Source organism: Boleophthalmus pectinirostris, unplaced genomic scaffold, assembly GCF_026225935.1.
Source record: "Boleophthalmus pectinirostris isolate CB_2022bp ecotype Guang Dong unplaced genomic scaffold, ASM2622593v1 HiC_scaffold_1, whole genome shotgun sequence".
NCBI classification, from domain to species: domain Eukaryota; kingdom Metazoa; phylum Chordata; class Actinopteri; order Gobiiformes; family Gobiidae; genus Boleophthalmus; species Boleophthalmus pectinirostris.
This window is the reverse complement of record NW_026570970.1, coordinates 30,499,930-30,516,503: the sequence shown is the minus strand read 5'-3', so window position 1 is coordinate 30,516,503 and position 16,574 is coordinate 30,499,930. Positions and strand designations below refer to the sequence as shown.

The following is a 16,574-nucleotide window of genomic DNA, read 5'->3' as shown; positions in this document are numbered from 1 at the left end:
ACACTATTTTCTGATGTATGATATGTGTCCTCATTGTACCTGGAATTTTGTTTTGTTTCATTCACACAAACAAATCCAGCATATTTAGGATGAGTTCTTCTCTCCAACAGAAAACACTGTCCCACCCTGTGATGACATCAAGTGATACAGGAGTACCAGAGAGCTCCACTGTGTTTTTAAACTTTACACACCTTCACTAGAATAATTTGAATAATTTCAGCCCTGGAATTTCCAATCTATTACTGAACAAAAGGTAAAAGGTAGCAGTTATCTTACCACTACATGACATCACGAGGTGGACCAGAGCATTTTGAGCTTTAGAGATGAACATGGGACTGCTGGGAATTCCAGATGCCACAGTGGGGTGCGAGTGGCTGTGTCCTTAGGCAAGATACTTCACCCACATTGCCTAGTATGAAAGTGTTGTGTACGTGGGTGAGTGATGGTGGTGGTCGGAGGGGCACATGGCACAGATTGGCAGCCCTGCTTCCATCAGTTTGCCCCAGGGCAGCTGCGCGTACAACAGTAGTTTACCATTTCTGAGTGTATAAATAATGCACTGTAAAGCGTCTTTGAGTGTCCAGAAAAGTGCTACATAAAACTGATCCATCATTACAGTAGACAGCCAGATAATGCAGGATTAAAGTATGTGTGAATGAAACAAAACACAGTTCCAGGTATGTTTTTGATGAGGTAACAATATTCTAGCATGATTTAAAGCTCACAAAAGTCAATTTAGTGTAATATAGGGCCTTTAACATTCCCATGGAGATAAGCAGGTGGCAAACATATAAATAAAACGTAAATAAAGAGAACTAGACAGAGTATTGAGCGTAGTGTGCTTTATTAGCTACTGATCAAGGCCTAAACCACGACCAAAACATTCAAAAACACACTCTAGTCTTATCATGGACCAGCCTTCAGGAGGAAAGACTGTGGCTTAGCTTCACTTCAGTTCATTCAATCTGAACTCCTAAATCCTCATAGTTTCATAGTATTTCACGTCATCTGTCATTACAGTTTAAGGGCCTTTGGTGTTGCATAAATGAAATATATCAATAATTAATGTACAATGTGAGTGAATCTAGTTCGATTTGGTTCGAGCTGGTGAGAAGAGTAGACACAGTAGTATATTTATATCATATTTATATAAGTGTATAGGTCATAACACCCACAGATGCACAGACAAAACAGAACAAACATTAAAATAGTGCTAAGCTAATCTAAGAGCTACACATTGCACTAAGCCACGTTGGTGAGGACATTAGCAGGATGTGGATGTAGTGCCCCCTGGTGTAGAAGGTGGTATTGGGGGGTCTTTAAATGGCTTCCACATAGTTGGCAGGGAGCATTCCAGTTTTGCCGCTCCTCTGTACTGTGCCGTACATCCAGCCCTCGTCAATGGACTGAACGTTCACGATCACGTCTCCGTCTTTGAAGGAAACCTCATCGCTGTCAGCAGCAGTGTAGTCGTACATGGCACGCACCGTTTTCTGAGAAGAGGGAAGAGGAATTGGCTCAGAGATTTGTCATATACAAAGACATTTGTGCCCTAACCAAAGAGCTAGACGTTTTCAATGCTAATACTGGCAGTGCGCCGTGTTGAGGAACTAATGCCTCCCAAATTGTGAGTCTTCAAAATAGAAAAGCTTTTTTTTCTCATGGATAACAAAACATATTTTTTAAAATGTTGTCCATTCTAATTCTATTTTTTGCTCCTGTGTCTGTACTTTTACAGAAGTAACAAAACAGAATGACTCACTCCAGTGGTGGAGGGGTGGGAGGGCACAGAGGACACAGTGGTCTGCTGAGTGGCCACAGAAGAAGATCTCTGCTGCAGCTCCACGGTGCGAGCGTGCTGGTAACCTGCGCAGAACATTGAAGTTTTATAGGGAAAAATGTGATATATATTTTTATCTACTGTATAATATCACGATTCTCCGTTGAGCCTCACTACTGCATTGCTGCCTACCAGCAGAGGAGGTCATGAAGCCGTTGCTGTACAGGGACATGTGGTGGTCTGGGTCCTGGGACACTTCAGATTTCTCATCAGCCATTCCACTCAGAGCACTGGTGGAACGGGAGTGCTCCTTACTGCGCCTCTGGGCTTGAACTGGACAAGAAACAGAATCTTAGTATGAGTCAAATATGAATAATAAGTACTTGAAAACATGCATGAGGACATCATGTTGTAAGACCATTTCTACAAAGCCCTTTGAGGGTCATTACTCAAATGAATGAGAACTCAGTTTGCCACCACTCTAGTCAACTGTAGAAGTCTCCCCCCTACTGCATTTGCTTTGTTGTGCCTGTATGTACTAACCATATAAATACCAGTAATAAGAGTCTATTTTCTTTCTGCTCCTCCTCACCTGACATCATGTGCAGACTCCTAGACTGGATGTTGTCCTCAGCAGGGTCATAGTCAAATACAGAGCCAGGGTTGGTGCGCCACACACGCAGATCTGAGGAAAGAAAACAAGAACTATATTGCATATTTCACTGGCAATTCTTCCACTGCCGCTACTACTAGTGCTACTGTTACCACTTATAATTATATTAATACTACTATATAGCCTTTCTACTGCTTCATATAAAGAATCTTTACAGTGAAGCTGTATGAACCGCTAAGTGACATTAAGTGACTTTAGCTGGTGAAGTTTGACTGAATATGCAAGATCACTCAAACATATACTGTACAAATGAAATTTCACACCTCTGTATGCTCAGCTCAGAAAGGTACGTTTAGGTCTGTCTAGAGACACTTGTACAGTGTAGAGAAGTGTTACATACAGTATGTAACCATGGTTCTATGAATCTCTATTAGATTCAGCACTGAATAATTCCCTTTGCACATGCCCTGGTAATATTTACAGTAATGACTCAGCAGTTTATGTAGTTGTTACACAGATTTTTTTTTGTTTACTTTTACATTATTTTGCTAATGTATCTCTAATGATTGTATGTACTGCTGAATAAGGTCATTAGAGATACATATGGTGGATTTTCATGGTAACGTTCTTTCCCGAGCTCTAGTTAGTGGTTCTTGTATATTAGCTCTCCATACCGGTGATGGTCTCCTGGTCATGCTCGATGGCACGCCTCCTCTCCATCTCCACTACGCGGCGCTGTATTCCCCTGTAGCTCACGTCGCTCATGTCCTGAGTGTTCTTCTTCACGCGGTCCATCACTGGGTCCGTTGCGGTGGATGTGAAACTGCCTTTGGTCTTCTCAAAGTCCTCATGATACCTCACCTGCAACAACAGAAAATACACACTTTAGTACAAGTGTTTATATCTCCTTTATAATTTAATAACCAATGCCATTTGTAATGTTAATATATTCATAAATAATGTAAAAGATCTGCCTTACTTGCCAGATTCTGTGACTAAAGCCAGTTTAGTCCCTTAGTACCTTAAACCCAAAATGACTCTCTATATGATGAGTCCTCAGTGTGTGACAGCTCATTTCATCTCTGTTTCACTTATGAGTGTATTGCCATATTGGTTTCATGTATTGCTGCATATTAGTGCTATTAACATACTAGCCAGACCATTGTTTATCTTCCAAGACCCAAGATCTTGCATTCATGTACTAATATTTGAGGTGCATTAAGCAAAGAGAAAACGTAAAATGTGAAATTGTTATGCCATAGAATCAGATCAAATAAGATGAAATTGCTCTTGTAAATGTGACTGTGTAATACAGTGAAGTGTTTGTGTCTTACTCCAGAAATAATGCGCTGTGTCTCTCTGACGCGTCTCATCTCAGGCGTGTCCAGGACAAAGGCGGCTTTACCCTGGATCTGTTTACGGAAACTGTCCGAATACAAAACCTGGAAAAAAAGTACATCAAATAATAAACACATATAATGTAACGTAGAGCTAGCTTAGATTCCACAGCACAGGGAAGGTGAAAACACACATGGACAGGGATCAGAAGGGACGACATTTGGAGTTTGGGATTAAGAAGGAAGTATTAAAAGGGTTGAAACGAAATATTAGCACAAAAATATACAAGTGATTCTTGTTATCAATTAAGATTAAGACATATGTGACACAGTGTCGTTGCGTTAACAAAATCACAAATCCAAAGTCATAGTAAAATTTGTAAGACTTACCACTAAATTGTATTACTCTGAAGAAGAAATTATAATTTATAGTATATTTGTCAATTTACTCACCAATTGTTGGGCATCATATTTACATATTTACAAACATGACTAAAATATATCAGTGAATACTCTATCGTTAGAAACAGTTTTCCACCCACTTAGCCCCTTGTCCCACACTGATGTTGAACCATGACAGAGAAACAACTGTTTGGGATGATCACACAGAGAGACGCTCCCATATGGTTCTCATCAAAGAGTGGGTAAATGTGAAACAATTAACATAACACAAAGACAATTTTGCATAATATGTCCCATTTGAATGCCCAATGTAGTTTCTTTATGTTCCCAAGACAACACACATAAATACACAACAGAAATCAGACTTGACTTTGACTGGGCAGCAAGATGAAGAGGTGTAAGAGGATGGATGTTAGCACACAGCGGAGAGTGGTGGGACACAGGAAGATTAATGCAAGATTAAAGATAGGCCTGTCACAATAAGATTTACAAGCATGATATATTGCTGAAGAAAAGATAGATGATAAACGAAAATATTGAAATGAATTCATGCCACTAACAAGATAAATCTAAAGCAGAATTATCCCCCAAACTATTCTAGACTATATTTGAAAAATTAGACACCTTAGTTCTATCTATAAAGAGTAATAGAAGTTACTTATTCAAAAGTCTACAGCTTAAACCGTATCGCAGTACAATGTACCCCTACTGCAAAGTACTCAGGATACATACTGACCGCAAAAAGTATTGTTCGAACAACCATATACTGAAGTTGCTATAGTAATTATCATGACAGGCCTAATTAAAGAAAGATTAAATAAACAGCGGGGGGAAGTCGTTAGCTGGGTTAACATTGAAGGGACAGCTCTTATTTTGAAAGGTACCGAGCTAATGTTTTCCTGGTTCCTTTTGACTCTCTCCATCTCAGGAGTGAACACGACTGGGGTTCCTTTGACTGAACTGTCCTTATACAAAACCTATGGAAGAAGCACAGCGCCACCAACGGGGCAGTCAGACACATGGCAACACAGACAATAGACATGTGCAGTACAATGCAAAATAGAAATATAAACATTAGTTGAAATCAATACAGAATATGAAAATTTAAGTAGTTTGGACAAGTACTTAGTAAGGCTAGATTATTGGGCTTGTTTTAAGGTAAGGTATACTTTATTAATCCCTCATGAGTGTCAGTCGTTCTCTGGATTTGACCCATTCTTCACCCAGTACTACTGGGGCAACCTCTCAGGAGCAGTGACCTACTGCCATACAGTGTTGAGGGACCCGGCTCAAGTTCTTGAACTAGGCTCGGTAAGGCCTGCTCGGACCACACCAAAAGGCCCAGGAATCAAACTCGGAACCTTCTTGCTGTGAAGCGTGAGTGCTAGTCACACAGCCTTGAGGTATTTCTACTTGTTTAGCCATTATCTTTAAAAAATCTGCCAGTATGAAATGTTTATGTTCATTTCTGGGCCCTAAAATCCTCTACAATTGAAAAACTGCTAAATGAGTTTAATGCTAGACTGTGGAACAATATTACTCCCATGGAATCAAGCAGATGGCAGACTTTCTCATGAGGATAGCTACACGGAATAAGGACTGAAAACTGAAAAAACGTTATTCTGGCAGCAAAAATAATTTCTATATAGGTAAATAAATGTAGACTTGTCAAAACTACTCAAATCAATGGTGTCTGATTTGAACTAATGTGGATATTCTTTAACGCATTGTACATTATAACACACATTTAACAGCAGATTCCTAACAGGGTGGATCATTGCAAAGAGGAGGGAGAAAGATGGTTGTCACAGTTACATATAGGAGCACACTTCAGCAGGAGGTTGATTGTCATTGTGCTGCAAAGTGGAAATTAACTTTATTATTGGGAAGAAGCAGAGAGTTTGTGGGTTAGAAAAACAAGAGGGACCAAAAACTAAAGAAAAATACAGCAGGGAGTCAAAGGCAGATGGTGGAGAAGGGTCGAAAATAAAAGAATAAATAAAAGAATAAAAGGAGTAGAGGTGAGCAGGAGACAAGATGGTGATTTGGATTAAGATGGCGGCAGTGAAGAGGTATCACTCGATGAAGAGGATGAAGTTGAAAATCACTTTGTGTCAAGACCAGTGCAATTTGAATGTTTTATTTTTTCCTTTTAACTAAACTTTCAATTAAACATAAGTTCTGTGAGATATTTACGATACAGTCTTGGTGACCTTGTTCTGTCCTTTTGCTTTTGTTCCTTTTTGAGTTTTGGAGATGTAGACAGACAAATAATAAAGTAAATCCCAAACATGTGAATGATTTTGATGAGATTACATTATAACATGGCTTAAAGCTCACAAGAGTCACTTTTGTGTAATATATTAGCATCTTTAGGCTGGCATGGCTTTGTCTCATCTGCATTGGTGTTGACACTTTCTATGAAGATGAAGATGGAGGAAGAGGAGGAACTAGCTACAGATGACGGTCATTAAAGATGGCAGGTTCCACTGAATACTGTTAGCAATAGCTTTAGCATTAGCTTTAGCGGTACACTCCAGCTTGAGGTTCCTTGTACCGAGCTGATGTGCTTCTGAGTCTCTTTGACCCTCTTGACTTCGGGCAGGTCTGGGATGGCAATGCCCCGCCCCACGCTCTCCTTGTATTTGATCTACACTCCAAAGAAAAGGCTTCATTTACATTTAGACAAAACCAAAACCACTGAAAGACAGACAAGACACACTGTTGCCCATAGAGATAGAATAATGTGAAATATTGAGTAAAGTTTTTGGTCAGTGTTGTTGTTTTTTTGCCCATTGCTTGAAGTGCATATGACAGGTTTTTATGTGTTTCTAATTATTATACCTTAATCTGGTTTGGTAGTTCCTAAATATCTATCATAGTTTTACATCAGTCAGTCAGACATGTCAAACTCTGGCTCAGGGGCCAAAATGGCCTGTGATATAATTACATTTGGCCCGTGAGATCATATCAAATATGTATTAGAGCTGGCCCGCCGGATATAGAGACATTATATATTTAAAATTTTGTTATTTTTTTTATATTATGCTTGTTCTGGATTCAATGCTTAAGCAAAACTATTATTAAACATTTATTTTAATAAGAAAAGGCTTAACATTATACATCTTGAAAGAAGAGAAAACATGAAGATGTTTGTTTTTTTGTTTTTTTTTTGTTTTTTTTTTTCAAGAAATATCAATAAATATTTAGTTTGACCCACGACTTAGTCCCAGTTTTTAATTTTGGCCCTCTGTGAAATTCAGTTTGACACCCGTGAGTTAAGTGTAAAATGGTGTTATAAAAATGGAATCCCTTCAATATAAGAACGCTAACTGCCATATGCACTTACTAGGAACAGTAGGAGTACCTAACCTATTGTGCATGTTTTACTACCTTTGTTAGTCTCAATGAGCTTCATTTGACTTGAGCCAAATGCTTTGAGTGACATCACACTCACTTAGTCCACTTCTTTATAGAGTACTATCAACCAAACATGTGTACAACTGGCTAATCCTTCAGTTAGGAAGGTAGTCCTAACCATGTTCAGCTCAAAATCTAGAGCAGAGTCCCTGCAGTAAATAATGACCAAAGATGTGTTGATTACACAGAGGTCACTAGAAACTCAAGTGCCACCCCTATAGTCCCTATAAGAGGTAACATTATCCCACTTTATGGACGACAATATAGAAAGACAAACAACACCAAAAACAATGAAACACACAAAACATCTGGAAATCTGAAAAAGCACAATGAAGTTAGATATTATATGTGGGTCTACTGAAGCCACATTGTATTGGGGTGAATGGAGAGATCATAGGACCACTCAAAAGTCTACTCATGTTAATACTCAAAGTGTGCGATGAAGTATTTTATTGATGATTTTAGGCGCAGTTTGGGGTCACTCATGGGGATACCGTGCTTATATTTTGCTGGTTGCGTTTGACCCGTTCCATCTCGGGAGTTTCTGGGACTGAGGTGCCTTGGCCCACACCTTCTCTGTACTGATGCTTAAAACAGTGGACAAAAATACCATCAGCAATAGCTAAGGGTTAGAATCAAAAGGAAGGGAAGTTGAAAAGGAAAACTAGTAACTGTAAGAAAAATAAATGAAAGAAATATAGGGATATGGAGAATTTTGTTATTAGTTTAAATGGATATTTTGGGGTAGTAAATGTAATTTCCAAGTTGTCAGTATTGGGCTGGGATTTAGTAGAGCAAAAAGGAGTAAAATTAGATACTGAAATAGAAAATAGAAAATGTGTAGAAAAAGTTTAAAAGTATACTATGTAACATTTTTGGTAGATGGTCTGCCACCTGCTCTGTTCCACAGTGTGGAATTAAACTCTAACTCCATGGAAATAAGCAGCCCCAGAAATACTATTTTCTTTGTAAGATCTGTGGAGAGGCGAGTCCGCCCACAGTCAAATAACATGTTTTTCCAAGGTCAATTAAACATCTGTAATGGAATAACTGTAAGAATAAAACACCATTTAATGCCATACTGTGGAACATTGCAGGCAAAGCAATAACATCTCCATAGACACAAGGTAAATGGATTTAGAGCATATGATAATAAGCAGTATGGGAGGTCAGGATTCGGGTCAAAATGGAGTTTAAAATGATCACTTTTGTATTAGCACAATATGATCACTCCAGTTAAGATCTACCAAGCTGATATTCTTCTGTGTCTCTTTGACCCTCTTGACTTCAGGCAGATCTGGGATGGACGTGCCCTGACCCAGTGCTTCCTTATACTGAATCTGTGCAGTGTGAAAGTGCCATAGACAGAGACAGAGAGACAAGACATAACAATAATATGAACACAATGACAGGACTGCATTTGCAAATATGCTCACTGCGGTACATGCCAGGTAGTACCAAGCAGATCCATATTACAAAGCACACAATAATGTTGTGTTATGTTTTGTTTTAATTATGAGAAGGTCAACAAATGTAATTAAATGTAGTTAAAAGGAAGCAGGGAACGTGACTGAGTCATTAAATCATCATTAAAATATGAAATTAAAATAAATATTAAAAGAGAATTGGGAAGAGAAAAGGGGATTGTTTAGGCAGCCAGTCTCTCCTGCAACGGATTTCTTACCAATTGATTTGGTGTTGCTTTTCAGAATATGTGTAATTATTTACAGTGTTTGTCTGAAAATGTGAAAAATGTTAGTATTACTTTGATACAGACCGGATAAAGCCTTTCTCTGATTGGTTAATTTGTCTGTCAGTTAAGCCCACTTAAAATTACTTGGTGGGCTGAGACAGGAATTGAGTCTAACGACTTTGTAAAGAGTTAAAGGTGCACTGCATAACTTTTCTTGGAGGAGTATCTGCGACTTGCTTGTTTTCATGGAGATGTTAATAATAGCTTTGCCTGGAATGTTCAGCAGTGGAGCATTAAACTATCTAATTTTGTATTCATTTAATTACATTATGTTTTAGTGCTAAAAAACATATTTTTGTAGTGAATAGGATTGCTTCTCCACAGGTCTCCACAGATCTGTAATTTGATCAGGGATGTTTCTCAACTGTGGAACATTCCAGGCAAAGCAATAACAATAACATCTCCATGGAGACAAGCAATGACAGAACACCCACCAGAAACATACTTACATACTGCACTTTAAAGAATATGGCTGGCCAAACTAGGATTTTTGGTCCAATTAATTCAGTAATATACATTTAATAGTTTTTGTGTCAATGTAGAAACAATGACTCACTATGGGCTGTGCAAAGATTGGGATAGTAAAGGGTTGGGATAGGTTTAGGTTAGAGTTGATATAATGGTTAAAATGGATCACTGTAATTGATTTCTACCAAGCTGATATTCTTCTGTGTCTCTTTGACCCTCTTGACTTCAGGCAGATCTGGGATGGACGTGCCCTGACCCAGTGCTTCCTTATACTGAATCTGTGCAGTGTGAAAGTGCCATAGACAGAGACAGAAAGACAAGACATAACAACACATCAATATAAACACAATGACAATGACACAGGACTGCATTTGGTAATATGTTCACTATGGCACATACCAAGTAGGTCCATATTACAAAGCACACAATGATATGTTTTGTATTATGAGAGGGTCAACTAATGTAATAGTTAAAAGGAAGCAGGGAACTTGATTGAGTCATTAAATCATTATCATAATATGAAATTAAAATATAAAAATAGATATGATAGGAAAAAGGAGATTGTATAGCCTGGACAGGCAGCCTCTCCTACTACAGATTTCTCACTTGTTGATTCAGCATTGTTTTTCAGAATATGTGTTATTTGTTCTACAAACTTACATTAACTGCCAGGGTTACTTTGACACAGTATAGACTATGTCGTCCTTGTCAGGTTGATTCATCTGTCAATCAAACCCATTGATGGGTTGAGGCAAGATTCAAGTGTAACATGTTTGTAAAACATAGGAAAATAGTTGAAGGTGCACTGTGTAAATTTCGAGAAAGTTTGTCCATCACTTGCTTGTCTCCAAGAAGAATAAGTGCTTTACTTGAAATATTAAAGTATGACATCTATTATTTTATCTTGAATTAATCTGATTAGATTATTACATTTTTGGTCCTAAAAATCATCCATTCTTAAAGTGAGCGGGGGTCACTGTTCAACAACTTTCAAGTTAGATAAGCTTAATGCCAAACTGTAGAACATTCTAAAGCAATAACATCTCCATGAAAATAAGCAAGTGACAGACCCTCCACCAAAAAGGTTACACATCGCACCTCTAAGTAAAGTGATAGTATTGGCTGGCCTGCCCAGTTTTTTGGTCAAATTTAATTCAGTAATTTACATTTTCTAGTTTCAGCTTGTGTATCCAAAGACTTGGGTTATAAAGGGTTGGGACAGGTTTATAATATGTTAGGGTTGATATAATGGTTAAAATGGATCACTGTAATTGATTTCTACCAAGCTGATATTCTTCTGTGTTTCTTTGACCCTCTTGACTTCAGGCAGATCTGGGATGGACGTGCCCTGACCCAGTGCTTCCTTATACTGAATCTGTGCAGTGTGAAAGTGCCATAGACAGAGACAGAAAGACAAGACATAACAACACATCAATATAAACACAATGACAATGACACAGGACTGCATTTGGTAATATGTTCACTATGGCACAAACCAAGTAGGTCCATATTACAAAGCACACAATGATATGTTTTGTATTGTGAGAGGGTCAACAAATGTAATAGTTAAAAGGAAGCAGGGAATTTGATTGAGTCATTAAATCATCATTAAAATATGAAAATAGATATGATAGGAAAAAGGAGATTGTATAGCCTGGACAGGCAGCCTCTCCTACTACAGATTTCTCACTTGTTGATTCAGCATTGTTTTTCAGAATATGTGTTATTTGTTCTACAAACTTACATTAACTGCCAGGGTTACTTTGACACAGTATAGACTATGTCGTCCTTGTCAGGTTGATTCATCTGTCAATCAAACCCATTGATGGGTTGAGGCAAGATTCAAGTGTAACATGTTTGTAAAACATAGGAAAATAGTTGAAGGTGCACTGTGTAAATTTCGAGAAAGTTTGTCCATCACTTGCTTGTCTCCAAGAAGAATAAGTGCTTTACTTGAAATATTAAAGTATGACATCTATTATTTTATCTTGAATTAATCTGATTAGATTATTACATTTTTAGTCCTAAAAATCATCCATTCTTAAAGTGAGCGGGGTCACTGTTCAACAACTTTCAAGTTAGATAAGCTTAATGCCAAACTGTAGAACATTCTAAAGCAATAACATCTCCATGAAAATAAGCAAGGTGACAGACCCTCCACCAAAAAGGTTACACATCGCACCTCTAAGTAAAGTGATAGTATTGGCTGGCCTGGCCAGGTTTTTGGTCAAATTTAATTCAGTAATTTACATTTTCTAGTTTCAGCTTGTGTATCCAAAGACTTGGGTTGTAAAGGGTTGGGACAGGTTTATAATATGTTAGGGTTGATATAATGGTTAAAATGGATCACTGTAATTGATTTCTACCAAGCTGATATTCTTCTGTGTTTCTTTGACCCTCTTGACTTCAGGCAGATCTGGGATGGACGTGCCCTGACCCAGTGCTTCCTTATACTGAATCTGTGCAGTGTGAAAGTGCCATAGACAGTGACAGAAAGACAAGACATAACAACACATCAATATAAACACAATGACAATGACACAGGACTGCATTTGGTAATATGTTCACTGTGGTAAATACCAAGTAGGTCCATATTACAAAGCACACAATGATATGTTTTGTTATGTTTTGGGGGTTTTTAACAAGAGAATGAGAAAAGGCTAGATGTTTGGTTCAGCTTAATTCAGTAATTTATATGTTCTCGTGTTAAGTCTTGTGTGTCAATGTAAAAACCATGATTCACTATGGGTTGTCCAAATATAGGGATAGTAAAGGGTTGGGACAGGTTTATAATATGTTAGGGTTGATATAATGGTTTAAATGGATCACTATAATTGATTTCTACCAAGCTGATATTCTTCTGTGTCTCTTTGACCCTCTTGACTTCAGGCAGATCTGGGATGGACGTGCCCTGACCCAGTGCTTCCTTATACTGAATCTGTGCAGTGTGAAAGTGCCATAGACAGAGACAAAACAATACACAAATAAAAAGACTGACAAAGACATAGACACATAGGGAATTGCTGGATCCTGGTCTGGTTATCATTATTTAAAGGAAAGTATTCATATGATTAAAGTAATAAAAAAAACATGGTATTTCAAATGTGCGGGAAAGGTGCACTGAATGACCAAAAGCCAGAACAATGTGTATTTAGACTGACCATTATATGCAATTTAATTTTATGTAATGATGCATAAGTGATATAATACAATAATGTATTTTGGCCATCCAGTTGAAAGGGAGAGCTGCATAAAAATAATAAGTGATCAAACTGAAGAATTCATTTGGAAAAAAGGTGAAAAAGGTCACATAAGAGAAGAAGGCAAGTATTATGAGCGGGGCAGGGTCACTTCAGGGAAAAAAGATGATTACTTTATAAAATCATGGTTAAAAATATGTTTTGTGAATCAGGAGGAGGAGGGAGGCAGGGTCACTCTGCAGTGTACCGTGCTAATGTTTTGTTGGTTGCGTTTGACTCTCTCCATCTCTGGTGTTTCAGACACAGCTGTTCCTCCGCCCAAGTCCTCTTTGTACTGAATCTTTGGTCAAGAAGAGATCAAAAATATAACATAAAATAAAAATAAAAACAATTTAACTTGACAGTGATGTAGCGTTGAACATTTTCTTATCATATGCAAAAAAAAAAAAAAGAAAAAAAAAGATTGGTCCTTTGATGAGAAAAAAATCTATTCTCTAACATTGTGTATTTTAATAAAAAAAAAAAAAAAAACTTTTTTCAACTTTGATGGCACAGAAGTATAAAATGATATGATACTTGCCAAACAAACTTTCTTAAAATGTAAGTCTAAATGCATTGTACTTATTACTATTACTGTCACCATATCGGATTGAATTTTGGTTATTAATGAGAAAACCTGGACGAACAACAAATATATACACAAATATACATAGATATAACATAGAACACAAATGAACGCTGAAATAAAACAATAACAACATTTGAACAATTACACACACTGCACTCAAAAACAAGAAAACACACAAATGGGTTAGCAAAAATAAAAGAATAAAATCCCAAAATGTTAAGATAATTTTTGGGCAGCAAGTCAGGGTCTGTTAAAGTGATGGGGAAAAACAATAAAAAATAGCAGTGTTATAATAAAAAAGAAAAATTAAACACTGAACACTTTAGTTCAAATTTATACCGAGCTGATATTCTTTGTATTCTCTTTAACACGTAGTATTTCTGGAGTGTCCTGCACAGCAGACACTTTGCCTTTTATGTTTTTAAGGTCTGTCTGGTACTGAAGCTACAAGAGAACACAGTCAAGGACATATGGCAACAGAAAGACAAGCAAAACGAGTGCACAGAACAATTCAATCATCTTATAAATAAAGTTAGCAACAGTTTGAAAACAAAACACATAATATGCTACAGACATAATACAAAACAGATGTAATTCAAAACTAGAAATATTTACAATGGACACACATACATAAAGGCAATAGACAAATACTGTATAATGGACATAGCAATTAGGGTTGTAATAATTAATCGGAATAATCGTGACTAGCAGACTATTATAAAGTAACTTTAATTGTATTTTGATAATCGGACTTCTAACTATTTATAACAACAACAGTGGTATTATCAAATCAAAATATTAAAAAAATACATACAAATCAACTACTAATGGAGCCCTAATGGACAAAAATACATAAACGCAATCAAAAATACTGTATAAAGGCCATAGAAACTTACATATATGAATTATTTTTTGATGAAACCCAAGTATCTAATTAACTAAAGTAAACATATATGAGTGTATGTATGAGTGTACTTACAGTGCTGAAGTTCTTCTGGTTCTCACGGACTCTCTGCATCTCCGGAGTGTCCAGCACAGGTACATAGTGAGACATGGTCCTCTCAGCCTCCTCCTTGTACTTTTTCTGTTCAAAACAACATTTTTTGCTTTTGAGATACAATACAACAGCAATGATTTGTTAAACAGTTATGATGTCATGGGTTGATGGGGGAAAGAAACAAGGCCTGGACCAAGGCCAACCTTTTTGATGTGAAGTGAGAGTGCTTGCCAACCACAATACTATATGTATCTGTTTTAAATACCTGGCTGACGATGTTTTTCATCTGCTGAGCGTGGATGATGTCAGGAGTATCGATGACGGTGGTGTAACTGGCTCTGTCCATCTCTGCAATCTGCTTGTACTTAGTCTGAAACACAACAGACAAAAACATAGTATTCACCAATTACCAAACATGTACCAATACTACTACTCCTACCTCAGCTACTAGTACTGCTACAGCTATTTAAATAAGATTACTACTAATACTACTATCAACTAAAGCTTCAATTTTGCAGCTAATATTTAGACATTTGACAAGCTCCTCTCTACTAGTACTATACTGGAATTAAAAGTTCTAGCTGCTACTTAAACAGTAGTATTGTCACAACTGCTACCACATTTTTTTAATGAGGAAAATAACAAATAAGTAATAAATCGATACATTTACTACTACTACTACTAGTCTTACCAACTCTGTCAACATCTACTACAACCACAATATTACTATGTAAGTACATACATACATACATACATTACATACATTACATACATTGCATACATACACACACAATTCCCCATACCTGGCTGAGGATGTCGGTAGCGTTCCTGGCCCTCATAAAGTCGGGGGTGTCCGTAGCGAGAGCCAACATGCCTTTGCCTTTGATCTCCTGCTCCAGGGCCTTCTTGTACTCTCTCTGTGAACACGTGTAAATGCACATAGACAATTACAAAAGGCCACAATCACAAACGTCTCATAGGGATCTATAGAGGAGGGCTGCAGGACATCAGGGAATAAGCTAGAAAATTATGAAATAAGGTATGAAGGTGGTGATATGGGGGTAACCAAAAAGTTGTAGTTAAAGTTTCAGTTTATTTTAAATCTATTCAGACATGTCAAAGGCTAAAGTAATACAAAAAGTGCATGTGATGTAAATCTGATAGATAATAATGGATAATTAATCCATCAATCACTATATCTGCACATCAAAATAGGGCAAGTTCATCTAAAAAATACATTGATATGAAGTTCCAACTCATAAAAAATCATGTAGGTTTTGGTTAAAATTATTTTCTATCCAATTACAATTTTGCAACTATATTTGCAACATTAGATTTAATGTATAGTTCAACTAAATTAAAAAACAAAAAAAAATGTAAAAGTTTTCAAACGTTTTTCAAACTAGCATTAGCACAATGCTCAAAAGTCAATCCATGGGTCTTAGAGTGATTACTAGTATTAATTAGTGCCATTGTCATTTTTACCAATTGTTTAAAAGACCTCAAAATGTCACATATAATCAGGGACCTGAAACCCATGAATTGGCATGAAAAAACTACTAAACTACTTGACTATACTACTTGACTATACTAATTTCATCTCGTTCTACTAAAGTATCTACAGTCTTCATGGAGATTGTATTGTTTTGCCTGGAATGTTCCACAGTACGGCATTAAACATATCTACAAGCAGTTGGCACCATTCGAAGTTTCAGGTAACCCACTCACAATAAAAATCCGTGTATTTTTCAGTTATACCAACACATGAAATTGATAATTGCATGTTATATGTTTTTAATACTATATTGTGGAACATTCTAGGCAAAGCTCTCCATGGAGAAAAAGCAGTAACATCTCAACAGTGGCGGAACCCCCAAAAGAAAAGTTTCATGGTGCACTTTAACAAAAATAAAAACAACAATTAAAGGAGAAAAGGAGGTTTAAGCTGTTATGTTAGTGATGTCATCAAGCAGGGA

General features: G+C 37.0%; 1 protein-coding gene across 1 annotated transcript in view; it reads right to left on the bottom strand.

Annotated features, from left to right (window-relative positions):
• Positions 1-694: 694 nt before the first annotated feature.
• neb (nebulin) overlaps positions 695-16,574 on the bottom strand; it is a 92,079-nt gene continuing 76,199 nt past the window's right edge. The window contains exons 123-141 of the mRNA XM_055148249.1: positions 15,402-15,515; positions 14,864-14,968; positions 14,581-14,685; positions 13,941-14,045; positions 13,221-13,313; positions 12,619-12,711; positions 12,140-12,232; positions 11,056-11,148; positions 9,959-10,051; positions 8,800-8,892; positions 8,047-8,139; positions 6,690-6,782; positions 5,017-5,109; positions 3,728-3,835; positions 3,068-3,254; positions 2,373-2,465; positions 1,973-2,113; positions 1,763-1,866; positions 695-1,493 (exon numbers count right to left, since the gene is read on the bottom strand). Coding sequence (XP_055004224.1) covers positions 1,320-1,493; positions 1,763-1,866; positions 1,973-2,113; positions 2,373-2,465; positions 3,068-3,254; positions 3,728-3,835; positions 5,017-5,109; positions 6,690-6,782; positions 8,047-8,139; positions 8,800-8,892; positions 9,959-10,051; positions 11,056-11,148; positions 12,140-12,232; positions 12,619-12,711; positions 13,221-13,313; positions 13,941-14,045; positions 14,581-14,685; positions 14,864-14,968; positions 15,402-15,515 — 2,073 coding nt within the window. The 3' untranslated portion in view covers positions 695-1,319. The remainder of the gene's footprint in view (positions 1,494-1,762; positions 1,867-1,972; positions 2,114-2,372; positions 2,466-3,067; positions 3,255-3,727; positions 3,836-5,016; positions 5,110-6,689; positions 6,783-8,046; positions 8,140-8,799; positions 8,893-9,958; positions 10,052-11,055; positions 11,149-12,139; positions 12,233-12,618; positions 12,712-13,220; positions 13,314-13,940; positions 14,046-14,580; positions 14,686-14,863; positions 14,969-15,401; positions 15,516-16,574) is intronic.